General features: G+C 41.7%; 1 protein-coding gene across 4 annotated transcripts in view; it reads right to left on the bottom strand.

Moving 5' to 3' along the window:
• LOC147020366 (ephrin type-A receptor 5-like) overlaps positions 1–13,568 on the bottom strand; it is a 285,255-nt gene extending 271,687 nt beyond the window's left edge. For 3 of the 4 annotated variants that reach the window (XM_085895672.1, XM_085895673.1, XM_085895676.1), the window contains exons 1-2: positions 13,322–13,567; positions 11,012–11,076 (exon numbers count right to left, since the gene is read on the bottom strand). In XM_085895672.1, the coding sequence (XP_085751798.1) occupies positions 11,012–11,076; positions 13,322–13,406 (150 nt within the window). In that variant the 5' untranslated portion in view covers positions 13,407–13,567. Of the gene's footprint in view, positions 1–11,011; positions 11,077–13,321 lie in introns of all 4 variants that reach the window. The other variant, XM_085895675.1, reaches the window with a different exon arrangement.
• Between the last annotated feature and the right edge of the window lie 3,653 nt (positions 13,569–17,221).

Below are 17,221 nucleotides of genomic sequence, written 5' to 3'. Positions count from 1 at the left end.
ACATGACTATACATTAATTTGGGTCATGCTGATGCTATGGAGCAAGACTGGATGTAATCAGCCCAGAAATGTAGGAGGAGCAACATCACACACACACACACACACACACACACACACACACACACACACACACACACACACACACACACACACACACACACACACACACACCGGTCCATTAAATATAGTAAGGATTAAGAGAGTGTCTTGGGCCAAGTCTTGTTTCTAATCTACCAACATGACCTCTCTTATGCTCTGGAAAACCCGCTCTTTCTTTTGCAGATAATTATGTAACGCTGTGTCATACAGTACCCCCATCCCACTGGAAGGCAGACATCAGTTGCTTCACTCTGTTGATATAGAATTAATTAGATATTGGTCTGATATATGGAACATGTTTACAATCCTGAAAAATCTCAATTTTACCCTGTCGCTCTGGAAGGATCATTCAACGTAAGAACCCACCTATCTATTTCCATTGTCACCCACTGGAAGATGGAAAGTCTCTTGAACTTATCCTCAGCATCAACCATGGCCTCTGCCAGGCAGGCCACATAGCAAATATCACCTCCAAAGCAGCCTCAAACTAGCTAACCTCCGTCCTTTGAAGTGATTATTTCATATATCACAACTACTCATTGCCTCCAGTGCCAACTCTGTGGCCGATGAATCACTGATGTCAAGAAAATGACTAACAATCAAGAGGTGTCTGAAGAAGCAATTTGATAACGTATTTTGCTGGCACAGACAGTCTGAAGGATGGATGGATCAAATGTATTGAAGTCAAGGAGCAATCATCATCATCATCATCATCATCATCATCATCATGTATTATGCCTGATGCAGAGTGTTGATGCTGCCAAAGCAGTTACTAGGCTACAATCCTGATTGGGTCTGACTCAGGAGGTTAGGGCTGGAATTTGGAATTAGCCATGTTGCCAGAGATCACTCGCCTACTCTTTGCGAAAGGCACTGTGGGATCTTTCATGTCCACCAACTAATGCCAGGAGATGGGATGGGGGCGGTACACACTTTAATGAATCGCCCTGTCTGTGAAACACCGGGATGACAGTTTATAGCTGGAGCGAGATTCAAACCCAAGCTAGACAGCTTAACATTAACATTGAGTGTGCGTACCTCCAATCCATCCTACCAGCCCTCAAGGGACATGATAGTGAAAATTAATAAAGGTAGGCACGTCTTCGACAATTGTGAGCATCTCTTTTCTCGATCGGTTTCAAATCTCACAACAGACGAGTTTGATGTATTCATGACAAGTTAATGAAATGCCTTAAGCGAGAAATAATGGAGCACCGGGTGGTAAAGAGGAATAAGGTGACAACAATACCAATGAAGACAATGATGAAGACGATGATGAACATGACAAACAGGACAACGAAGATGAAGAAAACAATGAAGACGAAGAATACGAATCCAAAGAAGACAAGGACAGAGAAGATAAAGATGGAGAAGCAGAGCAGAAGAAGAACAAGAACAAGAACAACAAGAAGAAGAAGAAGAAGAAGGATAGGAAGGAGGAGGAGGAGGAGGAGGAGGAGGAGGAAAGGAGAATGACAAAAATCAGTGTTGGCACAAAGTGAATGGATACACAATCAGGTCCAGTGTAGATTGGCTGAAATTAATTGGTATTCAGCCACACAGATTTGACCAACCCCATTTTACTACTTGGCTGTATTAAAATCAGGTATTCATCTGACAAAAGGCACATCAATTATGCATCTTCTTAGATTATCAAAATAAAGACCAATTACTGCACCATAGAAGGAAGCCAGCCATAACAACACAAACACACACACACACACACACACACACACACACACACACACACACACACACACACACACACACACACACACACTACTTACAAAAGCTATATTATTTGAAGTTATGCCCTTAACTCACAAGCAATTGCCTAATTTCCCAACTGCCTGGATCAACAGAAGGGCACCGTTTTTCGTCGAGGTTTTGTATACTACACATACACAAAGTAACATTTCAAATGACTTCTTAAATAGTTATATTTCGTGATAATTAGCACATAATGCCTAAAAATAGAATAAGGATATTACTTGGAACTTTTACATGAAGAACATTATATATTGTAAAAAAAGATAGCGCAGTCAAGCTAAATGACTAGTGACTAGTGACGATACCGGTAAGACGAGAGCTGACTTGGTTAGAACTAAGTAATAATGGAAAAAATTCGTCTCAAAATGATTGATTTAAAACAGAAATAATTATTTTTAAAAAATTATAACCAGAGATAATATCAAAAATTACATTTAATGAAATCAATGTATTTGCTGAATGTGCACTGTTATTGGTCAAGTCATGAGTCAATCCAATAAAGGAGACAAAACGGTGTCTGCCCTCACCGATTCTTCTTTCCCATGTACTTGTCCATTTTCAAACCAGATAATGATGCGAGTCAAGAAACACCTCATCACCGACATATGAAAATATAATATATATATATATATATATATATATATATATATATATATATATATATATATATATATATATATATATATATATATATATATACACATACACACATGAGCAAATACAACCCGTCGCTTTGCTTACGAGGACAATAAGGGAGGGGGGTGAGAAAGAGGGAGTGAGAGAGAGAGGAGGTCGGTGAAGGGAAGGAGGGGGGAGGGGAGGCAGAGAGGATGAAGAAGGGGGAGATAGGAAGGGGGATGAGAGAGTGAGCAAAAGAGAGGAGGGGGGAAGGTGGGGAGAGCGACACCTCACCAAACGTTGCTATACACTGTAGGAGGGAGGGTGCGAGGAGGTGGTAGGTGAGAGGAGTCGTCCAGCGGAAATGTGAAAAAGCATGTTGTGGCGTCATTATGAAGTTTTTTGGTTGATTCATCATCTCTGAGCTATCCTGAATCAGAATCAGCCGGGTGCCAAACTCGCACCCTTGAGGAATTTTTTTTAGAGGCGAAAAACAAAATGGCCACCACCGACTTTTGATAAGTTCTGTTTAGGGCAATATCTTCACTTCTAATGCACTTACAAACACAATTTTGGTGTCCACAACTATGTTTTCATGGTCAAGGAATCCGATAATGATAAAATTGAAGGTGTATATATATGACCTGTCTCATATTTTCAAGATGGCCACCATTTTAATATTAACAAGCTCAAATGAGCTAAGATCCTCGTCCTCTTTATGATGATGTCATAAAAACGAATATGACGTCATAGTGATGTATCAGGTTTGCAAGCAATTATCTGTGCTAATGCCCAGCTTGATTCCTGCAAAGAAAATTCAAACAGCTTGCATAGTTTTGGAGATAAGGAGGCGCTTTCCATTAGCGGCGATATTATGACATCAACTTTTTTCTACGAAGAATTTCCAAAATCGGAGATGGTCACTGCCTGCACGTGGGCTTTCTGCATATACGTGGCAAGTTTCACAAAGATCCGATGAAAACTCTGGGTTGTGAAACAAAAAATGTCAAAAAATAGGAATGACGTCATAAAAATTGATATGACGTCATAGTGATGTATCATATGTGTGGTAATTCATCTCTGCTAATGCCATGTTCGATTCCCGCAAACAGAATTCAAAAAGCTTGCCTAGTTTCGGAGATAATTTTTTAGGCGATTTCCATATTAGAGGAAATATTTTCACGTCATAACTTTTTTTCTAGGAGGAATTTTCAAAATCGGAGATGGTTACTGTGTACGCAGGGTATTTTTACATATATACGCCAAGTTTCAGGAAGTTTCGATGAAAACTGTAGGCTGTGAAACAAAAAAGTCCACAAGAAGAAGATGAAGAACAACAACGTGAGTAAGACTTAGAGATCCTCCACGAGGATCGAAAAATGGCTATTTTGCAGTTCCACTGGTCACTTCGAGTAAGAAATTGAATTTGATGAACCCTCAAATATTAATACCACGTACAATAATTGTCAATGACAGCTGAAGTAACTCACTTGCAATGATCAATGAATCGATGATTATATTGGAATACGATTTTCACACAAATATATGCGGATACATGTGGATAGTTGACTATGACTTCGGGTTATGTCTTAAAGTAAGTATGTACATGTATATGATTTTGAAATTACCTTTTATTTTTCGGCAAACAAATATTAACTTTGTTAAGGATGCAATGTTCTACATTATGTTCAATCTTCGTCATCATCGTCATGATGAGCAGCCACTGCCCTTGTCTGTTCGTTTCAACAGTCTGATCCAGCATTACAACTGCAAAACATCGAACATGACATCTGTGCTGCTACACAACCTCACCTCCCAGTGGAACATGGCCGGCTGGTGGAGCATCCACACTTGATCAGCTGCAGAATGGTTACTGGTGCAGCAGACACATCAGGTGGAAGTGTGGTTGGACGCAACGTCGCACCGTCCTCACCTTCTTGCCATCCATACTTGATAGGATCCAAGTTCGGAGGGTCTGACTGTGTGGCCGATTTCCATATAATGACTTGATGATGAGCGCGATGTACATGTTGAACAAAGGCATCATACAATGGTGGCAACGACTTCAATTCCTGAGCAGAGGTAATCTTGGAGTTGGCCATCTTAAACTTCCACAACTGATACCGGTGTGTGGACACATCACCTTCGACTTTGGAACCATAACAGGCAGCAATGAAGGTAGTTGCCTCAGATATCATCTTTTCCTCATCTGCTTCCAGCTCACCAAGTAAGGTGGGATGATGTCCGCCCATTAGTACCTTCAGCGCTGTGGCCTTTCCAATGCCAAACAAATACGACAGTATCGCATCCGGTCAGAGCATGTACCGCAGGCAGATATTTGGCGATGCTTTTGTGTTTCAGTGCTGTTTGACGAATGTCTACATTCGCCCTCCCAGCACACGGACTCTCCATGCTGACATCCACAGTCATCTTTTCCTCGAGGTAGAAATGAATCAACAGGACAAAGACATCTGTATTGTCGCAGACCACTTTGATGTGTGAGTCACCACTGACACCTGACACAATTCTAAGTAAGTGATGAATGATGATGACATCTGCTTCTTCATGGTGTTTTCAGATCTTGTCTCTGGAGAGTGGAATTGTTCCATACTTGTACTGGTGTAGGATCTTTTTCGGTGATCACAAGTTTGGTATGGTTGTCCACAATGTGGATCATCAGATACTGACAGATCAAATCGATCAGTTGTACTTTGTTGTAGGCTACATTTAGGACCACTTTTTGCGCTGGAAGTGTTGTGTGTAAGTTGAGTTGATGTTTTTGACTTGAATCATGACCTGCGCGACTGGATCTCGTCATTTGTTTCGTGCTGATTTTTGATGTACCTGTCGAAAATCAGGTATATGTCACAACACTCCAGGTGGTATTTGATGGTTCCCATGAAGTTGATCACATAATCCTCAACTGAACCATTTGTGTGCCAATGTACAGTCCATAACATGGCGCATCCATCGATGGTGACAGCATCTGGAACACCTTGGATTCGACTTGATTGCTCAACTTGGACTTTCGTCTTCAGGATTGCTTTCAACTGAGCCCGCATCGCACCGCTCTCATCAAACAAGGAGGCTGGGACAGGGAACAGTTTGTAAGAGAGGACATCCTTGATATCAATATCCCTGTATTGTTGGAGACATATGACTCGGGTGTAGATCAATTCGGTATCATATACTGGCCTTCCATCCAGCTTGATGCTCTTTTTGGTCGAAGCCATCAGGGTCACTTTCTTGGTTAGTGTCTTCTTGAAGCTTGTTAGCCATCCAGATTCAAATTCCGCCATCTGTTGTCGTCCAACCTTGAGAGAATCATCAACGTTTACCTTGTCTGTCGCATGAAACATAGCAGTAAACACCAAAATTGTGTACGTGTAAGTGCATTAGAAGTGAATATATAGCCCAAAATAGAATTTATCGAAAGTCGGTGGTAGCCATTTTGTTTTTCGCCTCTAAAAAAAATTCTTAAAGGTGCGAGTCTGGCACCCGGCTGATTCTGATTCAGGATAGCTCAGAGATGATGAATCAACCAAAAAAACTTCATAATGACGCTAAAGCATGCTTTGCCCTGAAATGGCAGTTTGGCATCTAGACGAGAGAGAGACAAAGAGAAAGAAAAGAGAGACACACACACACAGAGCAAGAGATCGACAGGTGTGGGAGGAGAGTGCTGCATTTTATTAGAAGGGCAGAGTAAGGAGGGGACAGAGAGAGAGGTTTGGGGGTGGGGGGGAAGGAAAAAAGAAAAAAGACAGGTGAGGGGTGGAGGTGGTGTTTGCAAAGAGAATGATATGTGACGCTTAATGACCGGACACCAAAAAAAAACAAAAAAAAAAACATGTCAGAACAGCTGTGCACACAACGAACCAACAGAGTTTATAAAGTAATCCGCTAACACAAATGCAAACTTTTATATTAGAGTTCCAGAAAATTTGTGGGAACATGAACCAAAAGCAATCACTGAAAACATGGAAGTACCTACCGCTGACGTACGACCTAATGATGCCATCTCACATGAACATCGAAAACAAAACATTGAGAACAGAAAACTTCACAGATTGATCCATGAATCATGACACCAAACTGAAATGAAGATGGATACTTTGAGCATGCCCTGGGAGGAGTCCGTTACACATTCTGAAACCCCATATGTTTACAAACACACACACACACACACACACACACACACACACACACACACACACACACACACACACACACACACACACACCTGTGCCACATGCCGTTGTGGTCATACAATTTATATACTGTTATGTTTGTGGGGTAGATGGAGGAACTTCATAGTAAATGTAGGATTGTATAGAGTCGCATGGCCCGTGGATGTGAAGGAGACATCTCAATGTAAATTAAGTAGGGAAACTGTCAGCTTCAGTTGTTATGCGTCACCACACGAGGGGCGGTGTTGTATTAATTAGGTATGGATAAAGGATAATTTCACTCAGTATGTGATTGCCCCCTGTGACCTTTTCCTATCTTTTTGCGTTTCAAGACCGGCGATAAAAAGGAAATGCGTCCTCAAAACAACAACAACCAGCCAAACGTGCCAAGTAGGCAAAAACCCTGCCTCCAGTAATGACAACTAGCGAGACCATGCCCCTGGGGTGGATGATGGATGGGGTGATGTCAGAGGGAGAGAGAGATGAGGAGTGAGGCAGGATCCGCGGTCGGGACTCAAAAACAAGAGCGTGAAGAGAGGTCCTATGAGGAACACGTTTGAAACGAGGCTCTGGCTGTCCGCTCTCGGCATGGTGAAGAAGGCCGCACGATTCTCGTGTTCATGCTGAGGAGAATTTATTCGCATGCTGGAGAAGGACGCTGGCCATTAACTGTTGAGACCGCACCTCGGAACCTCATGTTGTGCAATCTGGGAAGAAGGTGGCGCCATTTTTCAGAGGAGCGGCGTCGGCAAGTGTAATTGTGAAAAGAGATTGTACGGCGGTTACTGGGCCCTTAACGAAGGGACCATCCGCACAAACTACCTCCCATACATTTCCTGCCCAGAGAGTGGCTTGGAGCCATTTTGCGAGTTTCCTGCGCAGGAGGATGAGGGTTTGATCGCCCAAATGCACAAGAGACCACTTCTGGACACAAAGCTAAGTCCCAGAATAAAGGAGGGATTTTTCTTTTGTTTTAACTTTTCCCCTTGTTCGTTTTTGTTACTGTCTGTTTGGAGCTGCCTCTGAATTCGGTTTAGTTCACCTCAAGTTTCATTATTATCCTGTTTTGATTTATCTCCTTTATAAATATCTGATTTATGTCATTAAAACTTTGTTTATTAAGATTGTTTGTGTCTGTCTGTTGTGGGTTCGAGTACAAACCCGTGTGCCCCCGTCTGCGACGCGGTCCTTGCCACCCTCCATCCCATGAGCGCCATTAATCTCCGAGGAACTCATCTGTTCACCGCAAAGGGAAATCGTTCGGCTATTCGTCCAGGTCGGTCTGAACCGGCATGAACACGACAATACATACACACACGCGAAAATGTACACATGCATTAAATACAAAAAAATGACAAACACAAAGATTTACCTTGAAGTAGAGTTCTTTGAAAGAGCAATTCAAGTGGGAAATTAACAAAATTCAATTCAAAAATCTATCAAGCCGCAGAACACAAAATGTTTATCTATGCTCTATTCCTTCAAAGCTAGATCATGGCAATCACATGATCGGATGGACCTTATTGTTTTTTCTGTATCGATGTCAAAGTGAGGGGTGGATTATATTAAAAGGAGATCGCACAAAAAGGTGAAACAAAACAATGTCTAGTAAATATAAAATTGCACATTTTTAGCAGATGACACACCTCCCGAGGTACCCACCACATAGCACCGTGGGGCCCAACACAGGCGGAAACGTAGATCTAATCGATGTTAGATTGAAAGCACGGGTAGTTTTACCAAAACGAACAACCAAGCAGCTTGAAGAGCACTCGCCAAGTGGCTTAAGCACACAAGCAAGCACTCCAATGAAACGTTTGACAAGAAACGGCTCGCTTGGCACGCGAATAGCAATCACCGAAACGTAATATTAAACATACACCTCCCAGAGACGCCCAAAATGTCAAATATGTCCGAATTTGACAAATGAATTTGACACTTTTCTTGGTGTGGGAACTGCTTGTAAGTTCGATTCTGGAGCTTTAATTTTGTAATTCTGCTTAGCTTAAAAGATTCTCACAGTGATCGCATGTGCGGAAATGAAATAAAGCAATGAACGCTGACGTCTCCAGGTGTTTATAAGCATTGCAATGTACCCAGAGATTCATAGCTATGATGAACAGGCATTCAATAATATGAGTGAGGAAAGTGAAAACAACAGCATGATAGTTAAGAAATTGTTACAGCCTGCTCCAAGTCATGGGATGGATTAGCAGGTCAAAAACATGGTGGCTTTAGACCACAGCGAAGTTACAAAGGATTATGCCATAAGATCCCAATGAGAGCGGTGAAAAGAAGATGCGCCTGAAAAATGATATAATTAAATAAGGCTGTTCATTTTCTTCAAAATTGGTGTTTTAATTAACCCAAACACACAATTTTCACTCTTGCACTTCCTTGGAGTTTTCTTAGTATGTGTGAAAAGTTTCAGGCTGCTAGGTTTCATGGTTTTGGAGACACACACACACACACTTAGTATATATATATATATATATATTGGGAATATTTGGTGTTATGAACTCATCACAATTTCAGGTTAAATATTATTTTGTTAAACGGTGAACAATGTTCATGGACGAGCTTGTAAACGTACATCACGCTGGGGCAAGGACAAAAGGAGACGTCTATAAATTTTTAAGGCTAAGAATCACAAGGACATTGCTTGAGAATGAACAAATCAAAGCAGGATACGGGATTTAAACCCATGATCCCAGCATCACATGCTACCTGCTTAGATGGGAATGCTAAACAGGCCAACATCAAGTCCCCATCAGAATAGAGAGATTTCATTTACACAAAAACAGTTTCTAGCTGAATGACAAAGTGAATTTCAGGAAACTGCAACATGGAAAGTTGTGAAAGTAATTATTCCAAGCTTTGTTTGGTTGAGAGATAAGGGAAGTATATTTTATAGGCGCGAAAGACCATGGAGGGGTCTTGGATGAAATTAGCCAATTTAAATTTATTTTTTTGCTTAATTGCCTCAGAAAGCTCTAAAGTGTTCAGAATGATGTGTTTGTCAAAGATACTTGAAAGGTATCAGATTCAAAAACAGCAACTATTTGCTCAATAGCCAGGAAGACTCATTTTGTTGCGGTGGTGTGCCTGGTCCATTGATTCAAAGCCAAAACACCACTTTGAACAGTGCAACCTCTAACCTTTGCCAATAAAAAGGCATGCTTGCATAATTCAACACTTCAATCTTGCATTGAAAGATCTTTGATACATGTGTTTAGCAAAGTCATTGTACATAGCATTTTGGTACTTACTGATGTCATAATGAGCAACAAAGAATTCTCAAATTTTTAATTATTATTATCCTCACATTTTTTGAAAAAAAAACAGCGACATTTTGTAATCCAATCTGTCTGTCTGTCACACTATCTCCTCCTAAACAGTTGGGCAGAAATTCACCAAACTCAGTAGTTATGATCACCACATGGCATGAAGGTGGAAGAGCAAGCAGTATTACTGTTGGCCCTGCCCCCAGGGGTGGGGTCAAAAGGTCAAATTCCAGAAAATACAATTGCAGCATATTTTAAAACATTTTTTAATGGAACTTTGTATATGCAATCAACATTGGGGGACACATGAAATATGCAACGATTTTTTGGATTTGATGCCTGGGTCATGCCCCATGGGGTGGGGACTTGGGGTCACAAAGGTCAAAATGAAAAAAAACAATTTGATAGTGGGTCATTGCTGGTGGAACCTTTCACCAACTTTCAACCTTGCAGTAGGTGGGAAGCATGAGGATCTGCGATTGCATGCCATCAACTCCACTCTAGTTATTATTATCATCATCATCATCATCATCATCATTATCATCCTTAGAGGATGCTAAAAGAGAAGCTCGCAGGTGGAGTGGGTAAAGCCTTGTTTGGTGTTTCTCTGAATGCTGTGGTTTAATTCCCACAGCTGCTCATCAGACTAGTCTTTCATACTTACATTCCTGCAAAGGAGCGTGACTTGTCCAGTATTAAATAATGGATTTTATCAACTGAAAAACCTATTTTTCTCTAATGAAGGGCCAGTGCTTGATATATCAGCTGCACCTCTCTCACGATAGTGGTTAACATAGTCTTATTAGCTTTCAGTTGATAAAATTTATTATTTAACTTGTTTGCGGACACAAGCAACACTATCCCTTCATGAAAATTCCAACTAGCCTTAGAAAGGTCCACTTGTTAGCACCTCATGTTCCATCATCGAGCTTATGGGATTCCACCAGCATAGGATGCTATTTGGTTGGTATGGTCGCACGATTCTCTTTCACGAATGGTGAGAGTTGTAAGGGAGTACATAGTGAGAAATGAAACAGTTGTATTACTCACTCCTGTGGAAGGGATGACTTTCCAGCCAAGCTCACTTTTTGCGTTCAGTGTATTCAAAAGATCAACTGTGTTGAGAGACAGCAAGGTTTGCAGGATTATGATGACCACAAATAAAAGACAGTCTGCTCATGACAAGAAGCATTTTCAGAAAACAACAATTTAAGAGGCAGTGCTTAATTTACATTATTTTTATATGCACTTTATCAAAGCAGTGTGCGGACAGGAGCTGTGCAGGAATTATTTAGTGGTACTTCTTAATATTTATCAGTACTTGGGATAGTACTCGAGAAGCAATGTGAAGCAATTGTAAACATGAGCATTCAAACAAATTGACCTGCCAATGTGATTTCCAGTACAAGTTCTCATTCTTGTAAAAAGGTATTTCTTCTCTGGATCAAGGAAGCAAAATAAGAGTGAAGAGGCATGTGTTGGATAAGTCCAATTAAAGTAGAAATGAATCAGTGCAGTTGTCGCGCACCCTGCCTCAATTTCACCTCCTGCAAACACCGTGCATCTTGTTCCCGATTTCACTCGAAATACGAGCACGGCCCCGTGAGAGTGATAAACATGCAAATCGCGGTGAGGAGCGCACAGGAACATGAGCCCTGATTTCCTTAGCGGTTCAATTAGGAGGAAACGCTAAGTGGAGCATTCCGACAAGCCTGGCCACCCTGTAGACGAACTAGCAACGTGGCTTGGCCACTTTAACAACTCCATTTATCAACAGTCGCTCCCTCACAAAGCCAGAGCATGTACAGCATGCTTCAGCTGTACCAACAACATTCGTGTTGGCAGGAGATACTTCTCACTTTAGCTGACCAGCAATGCTCATGAATGCAGGTATACCTTTCTTTACGTGTAACAGCAATGCTTGCGCGCACAAGCACAGCTCGCTTTACAAGGACATGTGTGCAGGAGATATGGCTCGCTTTACATCTAAAAGAAATGCTGGTGCGCACGTGTACCACTCGACTATTCCTGTACCAGCAATGCTCGTTTGTGCAGCAGGTATTTCTCACTTTGTACTTAACGCTTGTGCACACGATGTGTGTGTGTGTGTGTGTGTGTGTGTGTGTGTGTGTGTGTGTGTGTGTGTGTGTGTGTGTGTGTGTGTGTGTGTGTGAGATTATATATATATATATATATATCACACACACACACACACACACACACACACACACACACACACACACACACACACACACACACACACACATCTTACGTCTTACTTTACCTGTTTCAGCAAAGTTATACATGTATATACATCTCACTTTTTCTATCCCAGCAAATTTTGAGCATGTACGTACGGCTCACTTTACCTGTCCCATCATGTCTCGTGCATGCACATATGGCTGGCTCTACCGACTCCAACAAATCTCGTACATGTACGGCTCACTTTACTGTATCAATCCCCACTCGCTTACGCATTCCTTTTAATCATAGTTCCTGCGGGATCTCTGCTCTAATCTAGGCGTAATTACACTGGCATCAAGGCACTAGATTGCCGTTATCCGCTTTTCTCTGTTCTTTGCTCCCAACATTTGGAGAGAGAAGTAGAAGTAACTGGAACTTTTCTGCTGCACACAACTGCATTTACACCAAAACTGTTACACTGCCCATGCAAGATCACGTCTTGTACAAATTATATCCTTTGATAGTATCACAAAGCAAAAGGTATTTATGTACCTATTCTGTCTACCATGAAAAAGGAATGAAAATCTTCCCCCATTTTCATTTAGACCATTTTGTTGTTTGGTTCCAAAAAGTTATCATTTACTTGAAAAAAAATTTGGAGGCTCGGAACCACATGAGTACTTGTGCGGCATTTAACCCTTACTGGGATAAAAACACACACACACACACACACACACACACACACACACACACACACACACACACACACACACACAGTCCCCCGAAAACCCCCCTTCCACCAACCTCTCGAGTCGGAACATCAAACACTCCGAGTTTCGTGTCCGTGATCGCGACGCATCGAGAGCACGCTCTCACTTCCAGAAGACTTCGGTGCAACTTTCTTCGCATTGTTACATCAACAACCCCTCAATTGTACAATTTTGGAAGCACGGACAAATGTCACCTTGTAAAGTCACCGCTCGACTCAAAGAAAGCTTGTGGAGTTGAACATACTACAGTTGCCCGATATGTATTGTGCGCACAGAAAGAACGTACATGTCACGAGATAAACACGTCGATATGGTGCGCACATGGAATGGGAAATAAAACACAGGGATGGGGACTCATACAAGGAGACAGGAACGAGAAGTTACAGAAGCATCACAGTCGGCTCACCCTCGGTGGTTCCAAGACCGGGCCGGGCGAATGCTGCGCACCCGGCTGTGCAAAGGGCCAGCGCGACGAGTCGCGGCCACGCCATGCTGCGCCCGCTCGGCCTCTCGGAGCTCGAAACGCAACCCCCGAGCCCGTGGAAATGTCGCCGGGATTCTTGGGTTCGGTGCAGGGCGGAGGAACGTGACGGTCAGGGCGGGCCGGGCGCGACGCAAAACTGCGCTAGGATTTACGAGAGGTTTAAGGGAGTGGGTTTGGGAGAAACACGGTTCTGGATGGGAGGGGGAGTTCGAGGATGCTGTCGGACTATTCGATCGTGGGGTGAGAGATTGAGGAATGAGGTGTTGCCAGTCGCCACAAAACACCGCGTCCGATACACCGGTGTGGAGTGTAAATATATGGGGAATCATATCAAATACTTTTTTTAAAAATCGGACACCCTGTTCATTTCTATATATATATATATATATATATATATATATATATATATATATATATATATATATATATATATATATATATATATATATATATATATATATATATATATATATATATATATTGAACAGGGTGTCCCGTAAATAGGTATACAACACAAGACTATTTATTGAATACGACAAGCACACAAGCATATTACAACTTTCAAGTTGATTATGGAGTAGTTAGAATAACGTTTGAAGTTTTGTTTGGAACTCAACATGTCTCTCTTCTCTTTCAATACACGTCTGGCAGTCTGGAGGCGTTGAACGAAATAGTCCATAACTTGGTCGCCAAGATACATCTGTTGGGGAATGTTGAATCGGGAAAATCACAAACAGCTCGTTCACGAGAAAAACATTGAAAACGAACGTTAATTGAAAGAGAAGGTGGACATGTTGAGGACTACCTCAAACATTATTCAAAATGTTCCATATTTTACTTGAAAATTGTGTCTGCTTCATGTTGGATTCAATAAATAGAGAATGGGGACAGATTTAAGGGACCAGTGGGCCCGTTAGTCCGACGGATCACCTTACAATTGGTCTTCACAGCCATGCTGCATACCCACCTGCTGTACAGCTTGAGCATGAGCTTGCCTTTCACCATGCCCAGGTGTGCTTGGGGACAGCATGGTGATTATATGTTCGTTATTATTAATGTCATATGATACTACTATTCTCATTATTGTTGTAAACATTATTAGTATTAATTAATATATGCTTTGTTGCAATGTTATCATTGCCTTTGTTAGTACAATACTGTGCCGTGGCAGGAGGATGTATTGAGCTACTTTATACACTTTCACATGGCGTGCGTTTAAAACATAGGAATTCTCACGGATTTTTTTGTAGTTAATTAGCCTAATCAACACGGGAAGTCATGATGATCATTTGGGTGCATCACATTCCACATCAGAACGCTCTTCCAGAACTCCACAAAAATCATGACACACACACACACACACACACACACACACACACACACACACACACACACACACACACACACACACACACACACACACACACACACACACACACACAATACAGCCCCAACAATTGCAAGAAAGATGGTAAAAAAAACCATATAAGATGTAATATCAACAGATACACCATATGGTGACAACTGGAAGAAAGAGAAAAGAGCAGGGAAATATGAAAAAAAGAGTTGGACAGATTGGGGATAGACAAAGAAGGATCACTGGAATGGTGAAGATGAGGACAGCTCAACAGAGATGTTGAACGAATCGTAAATGCCTTAGCATAGACCAAAGACACCACACCAACAGCTTTATAAATATTTTGGGGCTGAGTCAATCGGACAAATGTAGATTCTGCAAGGTAGAAACTGAAAGCACGAGTCACATCCCATCGGGATGTAAAAAAATACTCATGTCAGGACAGCTGCATACACCAAGGCACAACTGAGTATGTAGAGTAGTATGTAGAGTGCAAAATTTTCAAAAAAGCATTTCCAAAAAATCAATGGCACACCTGCAAAAATTTCATTATCCCAGGTCCACAAAACTCATGGAAACTTGAGAAAACAAGGACATAATTCTCACGTATGACCTGATGTACCCATCCAGCATGAACATAGAAAACAAAGCAATGCGACCGGGCATAGCACTCAGATACAAAACGGAAAAGAAGGCATTGCTAATTGAGGTTTCAGTACCCAGTGATTTTGTTCTAAATAACACAGAAATCAAGAAAATGACTATATATCAAGATATCAAGAATGATGTGAAAATATCCTGGAAGCTGAAGAGCACCAAAATTGTTCCAGTGATAATTGGAGCAACGGGAATGATAAAGAAGAACCCCACAAAGATCCCACAAACCATCCCTGGAAACGTTACCACAAACAAACAACAGCGAAAGGCTGTCCGGGATTCAGTGATGATCCTGAAAAAGAGTCCTCGGAACAAAACTCTGAAAACAACACACTTTCACCACTGAGCCCATGAATCAATATCCTTCACCAAAATGGAGGCTTTATGGATTATCCAAAACTTTATGGATTATCCAAAAAACTTATGGATTATCCAAATCCATCAAAAATGGATTATCCAAAACTTCGAGTCCTGGGAGGACTCTGTTCTACCTTCTGAAACCTGAATTATGGAGATAACAATCAACGACACACATGCACGCACAGTATTAAGTTAATTCTTCTGGCCTCACTGACCACCTTTTCATGCTGTACATCCCGCATGCCCGTGTGTCCCATGTTGCTTATTGTATGTGCCGACAATCCTGTTGCCTCTTTCTTCTGCCAGGGATGACAAACCTTCATTCTGACCCTTACCTCAGCCTGAATTCTTGCTACCCACTGCTCATATGTAGCCTCAATACCTCGCTCGCCCATCAATGTATTCTTGCCTGAAAATACTTCTTGGCATATGAGCATCATGGTCATAAGTTCCAGGTTAGAATCACAGTATTAATTAACAGGATTCCATAAGCAGAAGTCTCCACAAGGAATAGTCAAGAAATGTGCTGCTCTGAATCCCACTCCTGACACCAAATTGCTCCAGTCATGGTCTGGTCCGGATACAGCCGCTAGCGTCACCTGATCAGAGGAAGTTACACAAGCATCAGTAGCTGCTGATGAAGTACTATGGCACACCTCCGCAAAATGACCCTTTTTCTGGCACTTATGACACATAGCCTCTCGTGCCGGACATTTTACATGTGGGTGTTTTTTAAAAGCCACAAAAGAAACATTTAACACCAGAAGCAGCCATTACAGTTGTGGGTTCCACTTCACCAGTATTCTGATTGGATGAGGTAGCACCCAATGAATGGGAGGGTTGAATTACAGAATAAGATTCTGAATTTCTTTGGGCTGAATCTAGAGATCTAGCCTGATCAAACATGGGAGCTAAATCTAAAGTCTTATTCTCTAATAAACGTTGTCTGATCAGTGGTGACTGCAGGCCGCTAATAAAGGCATCCCTGATGAATTCTTCGCAATGTTGAGTTGCTGTTACAGCCCTAAAGTTACACTTAACGTTTTCAGTGTCAAAAGGTATTCATCTAAGGACTCTCCGACCTGCTGGCGGCGAGTTGCAAGACGATGGCGTGCAAATACTTCATTAGTGGGCTTTACATACTGTGACTGTAAAGCACGGATAGCCTCATCATAGATGGTACACTCTAATATAGTTTCGTATAGTCTTGGTGAGACAAAATTTGTAAGCAGACTTAGCTTATCCAGATTATCCTGTGGTAGAGCTTCCAGGAAGTTTTCGAACGCCTTTAATCAGTGTTTCCATTCTTGTGCCACCGTGGGTGAACTGGGATCCGAATCCAGCCTCTCTGGTCTCTGCAAACGCTCCAAACCAGTGTCAACCAAGGCATTCTTTCGGTCCAATCCAACTGGGTAAGTTTTGAAAGAATAAATTATTGTTGTACTAAT

This window comes from Eptatretus burgeri, chromosome 9, assembly GCF_056783735.1.
Source record: "Eptatretus burgeri isolate ZD-2024b chromosome 9, Ebu_testis_v1, whole genome shotgun sequence".
Classification (NCBI taxonomy): Eukaryota; Metazoa; Chordata; class Myxini; order Myxiniformes; family Myxinidae; genus Eptatretus; species Eptatretus burgeri.
This window is presented reverse-complemented; position numbering and strand designations above follow the sequence as displayed.